At 37.9% G+C, this 2,779-nt stretch overlaps 1 protein-coding gene across 1 annotated transcript; it reads right to left on the reverse strand.

The window, feature by feature from the left end:
• Positions 1-682: 682 nt before the first annotated feature.
• Positions 683-1,633, reverse strand: LOC149433806 (olfactory receptor 1E16-like). Its single transcript, XM_089664416.1, has one exon. The coding sequence runs from the start codon at positions 1,631-1,633 to the stop codon at positions 683-685; it is 951 nt and encodes a 316-aa protein (XP_089520542.1).
• Between the last annotated feature and the right edge of the window lie 1,146 nt (positions 1,634-2,779).

The following is a 2,779-nucleotide window of genomic DNA, read 5'->3' on the forward strand; positions in this document are numbered from 1 at the left end:
TGAATGTATCCATTTCGCTCGGTAAAACTGGTTGCTTATAACAGTGAAATTCACTAGTATAAGCAATCATAGTGTGTAAAAAAAATATTGCTCTGGTTACAGTATTGTTTAAGAAGGAAGGGAGAAAGGGAAAAGAAGTCACGATTGAGATTTCTTTGTAAAGTCACAAAACACAAACATAGGAGGAGGATGAGAGATGATGGGGGGGGGGGGGGGGTAGGTAGGATATAAAAGGCCTGTTGGATCTAAGAACTCTCTTGGATAAACCTAGGTGGACCAAACAGTATTTTTAAACTAGGAATTATCTTAATTTCTTTCTGTTCCTTTTTAAAGAGGAAATAAAAGTGTCATTAGGAAAAAAGAGTTTGGGGGTTCTTGAGAATGCGCCTTCTTACATGTCCTCCTTCCTATGTCATGTCTTGTTTTTATTCAATGTTTCCTTGTACACGTATGAATGATATGCAATGTATTTGAAATAATAAAAAAAAGAAGTTAAAAACAAAAAAGAAAAGAAAAGAATGTAGCCAGGGCATCAGGATTACAGTGACCATTGGTCATGAATAGGTTGGGTACAGCTATGAACAACGGACATTTTTTCCATTTATGAAAGACATTACTAAAATCATTAGTCATCTAAAAATTTTCTAGAAAAATAAAAGTGTCAATATTCACAATTTTAGTTTCAGCAGCAAACCTGAATTAATTTTAGGCGATAATAAGTCCTCAGAAGTGCCTCCATGAGATCTTTGTTCCTCAGGCTGTAGATCAGAGGATTCAGCAATGGGTTAATGAGGGCAGATATGACTGAAAACAGTTTATTTAAAATTAACATATTGCTGGAAGATGGAACCAAGTAAATAAAAATGAAGGATCCATAAAAGATGGAGACCACGGTGAGGTGTGAGGTGCAGGTGGAGAATGCTTTCCTCTTTCCAGTCTTACTACGGATTCTGAGGATGGTACTAAAAATATAGACATATGGAAGAAAGGTCAAAAGAAAGGCTCCTAATGCTAAAGTAGCACCTGCTAAGAATATGGCCACCATGTTTATGAAGGGGTCAGTACATGTAATCTGATATAAGCCTGGAAGGTCACAATAGAAGTTGTGGATGGAAGATGTTCTGCAGAAGGACAACCTGAGCAAAAATAAAGTATGAACCAAAGACACAGAACATCCTGCGACCCAGACCATGGAGGCCATACGAGCACAGACCCTCCAAGACATCATTAGTTTGTAATGTAGGGGGCGGCAGATGGCAATGTAGCGGTCGTAGGACATAGCCGAGAGCAAGAAAAGTTCTGAGTCAGCAAAGGAGACGTAGAAAAAGACTTGGGCTATACAGGCAGGAATGGATATTGATCGGCTTTTTGTGACCAAGTCATAGAGCATCCTTGGTGCGGTCACTGATGAATAGGACATGTCCAGAAATGCCAAGTTGGCAAGAAATAAATACATTGGGTTGTGCAGATGGTGGTCAGTGAGGACCAAGAAAAATATAAGAAGGTTTGTGATAAGAGTCATCAGATAGATCAGAAGGAAAAGCCCAAAAAGTGCATTCATGGTCAGTGGGTGGTCTGATAGACCTACGAGGGTAAAAGAGGAAATCTCTGTCAGATTCCTCATATTATTCATTTGTTTTGTCTGATTACATGTATTACTATAGAGCAGAGATATAATTATCGATTTAAACCATCACCATTCTGAGGAATTAATAAAAGGAGAACATGTACGGAGTACCTACACAATATTCTCAGGTTTACATGAAGACATTTGTACCGGCTAATGATTTGTTCTTATATAAAATGCTGGAAGTCCCGCAGGACCGTCTGCTGCTTTGTAACAACAACAGAAAATCTCATTAAAGGTCTCTATAGAATAAATGTATAACAGCTTTGTGACTTGAGAATATGTATTTATTTATAATTTGTTGTAGTTACGAAAATGTAAACTGTGAATAAAATCCACTGAAACCTTTTTAATCTTTTTTGTCAACTATTTTATTTATTGTCTAGTGGACAGAATGATCTAAAATACTTTACAAAGTACAACGTTTTTCTTTGAAGATTCCATCATTTCGTAGTTATATCTTCTAAGGGTTGTCAAGTGAAAACTTCATTGGATCGCAGAGTTTCTAATCAATCAAGAAAGCTGCAATCTTTGGGTTTGGTTGGGTAATACTTGTCCGGGGTCACCAGGGTTTGGAAGTGGTGACTACGGGCCAAAAAGCAGAAACAAAAGCACAGGTAGTTGTCATCCTAAAAACATTCACCTTTGTTTATGGATGGGTAGAAATTGGCCAGGGGCTGCACCAAGAGGCCTACAAATGGAGACATGAGCAAAAGTCTGCAATCTTCCTTAAAAAAGGAATACTGCAGCCCTTAGGTTTGGTGGGTATAAATGTACGTATAAGTAGTACCACAATTTGATGGTAGAAAAACGTAGTGGGTTCTCCCCAAAAATCATGCCAGTCCCTTTTCGTCTGGTATGTATTTCAATAGGGAACCCCAAGCAATGTGATGGCAGCAAAAACAAGACATAATGCAGAGAAAGAAGTTACAATGTCTCCCTAAGAAATACTATAGCTTTAAGCCTTTTTTAACTTCTTTGAGGAATTTTTGGCAAAAAACAGAAGAAGAATGAGGATAAGTTCCAGATGGTGGCTATGATGATACTCAGCAGCACCATTTCACAGGATGAAGACGCAGAGCCAACAAACGGGAAGTGTTTTTGTTGCTTTCCTCATAAATGGAGCAGAAATTTAACAAATTAAAACCTGAA

This window comes from Staurois parvus, unplaced genomic scaffold (genome assembly GCF_062004578.1).
Source record: "Staurois parvus isolate SC_StPar_1 unplaced genomic scaffold, SC_StPar_1.0 ptg001917l, whole genome shotgun sequence".
Classification (NCBI taxonomy): domain Eukaryota; kingdom Metazoa; phylum Chordata; class Amphibia; order Anura; family Ranidae; genus Staurois; species Staurois parvus.

Bases quoted from the DNA above. Each gene is read 5' to 3' on its own strand.
- LOC149433806 (XM_089664416.1), bottom strand. From the start codon at position 1,633: ATGAATAATATGAGGAATCTGACAGAGATTTCCTCTTTTACCCTCGTA.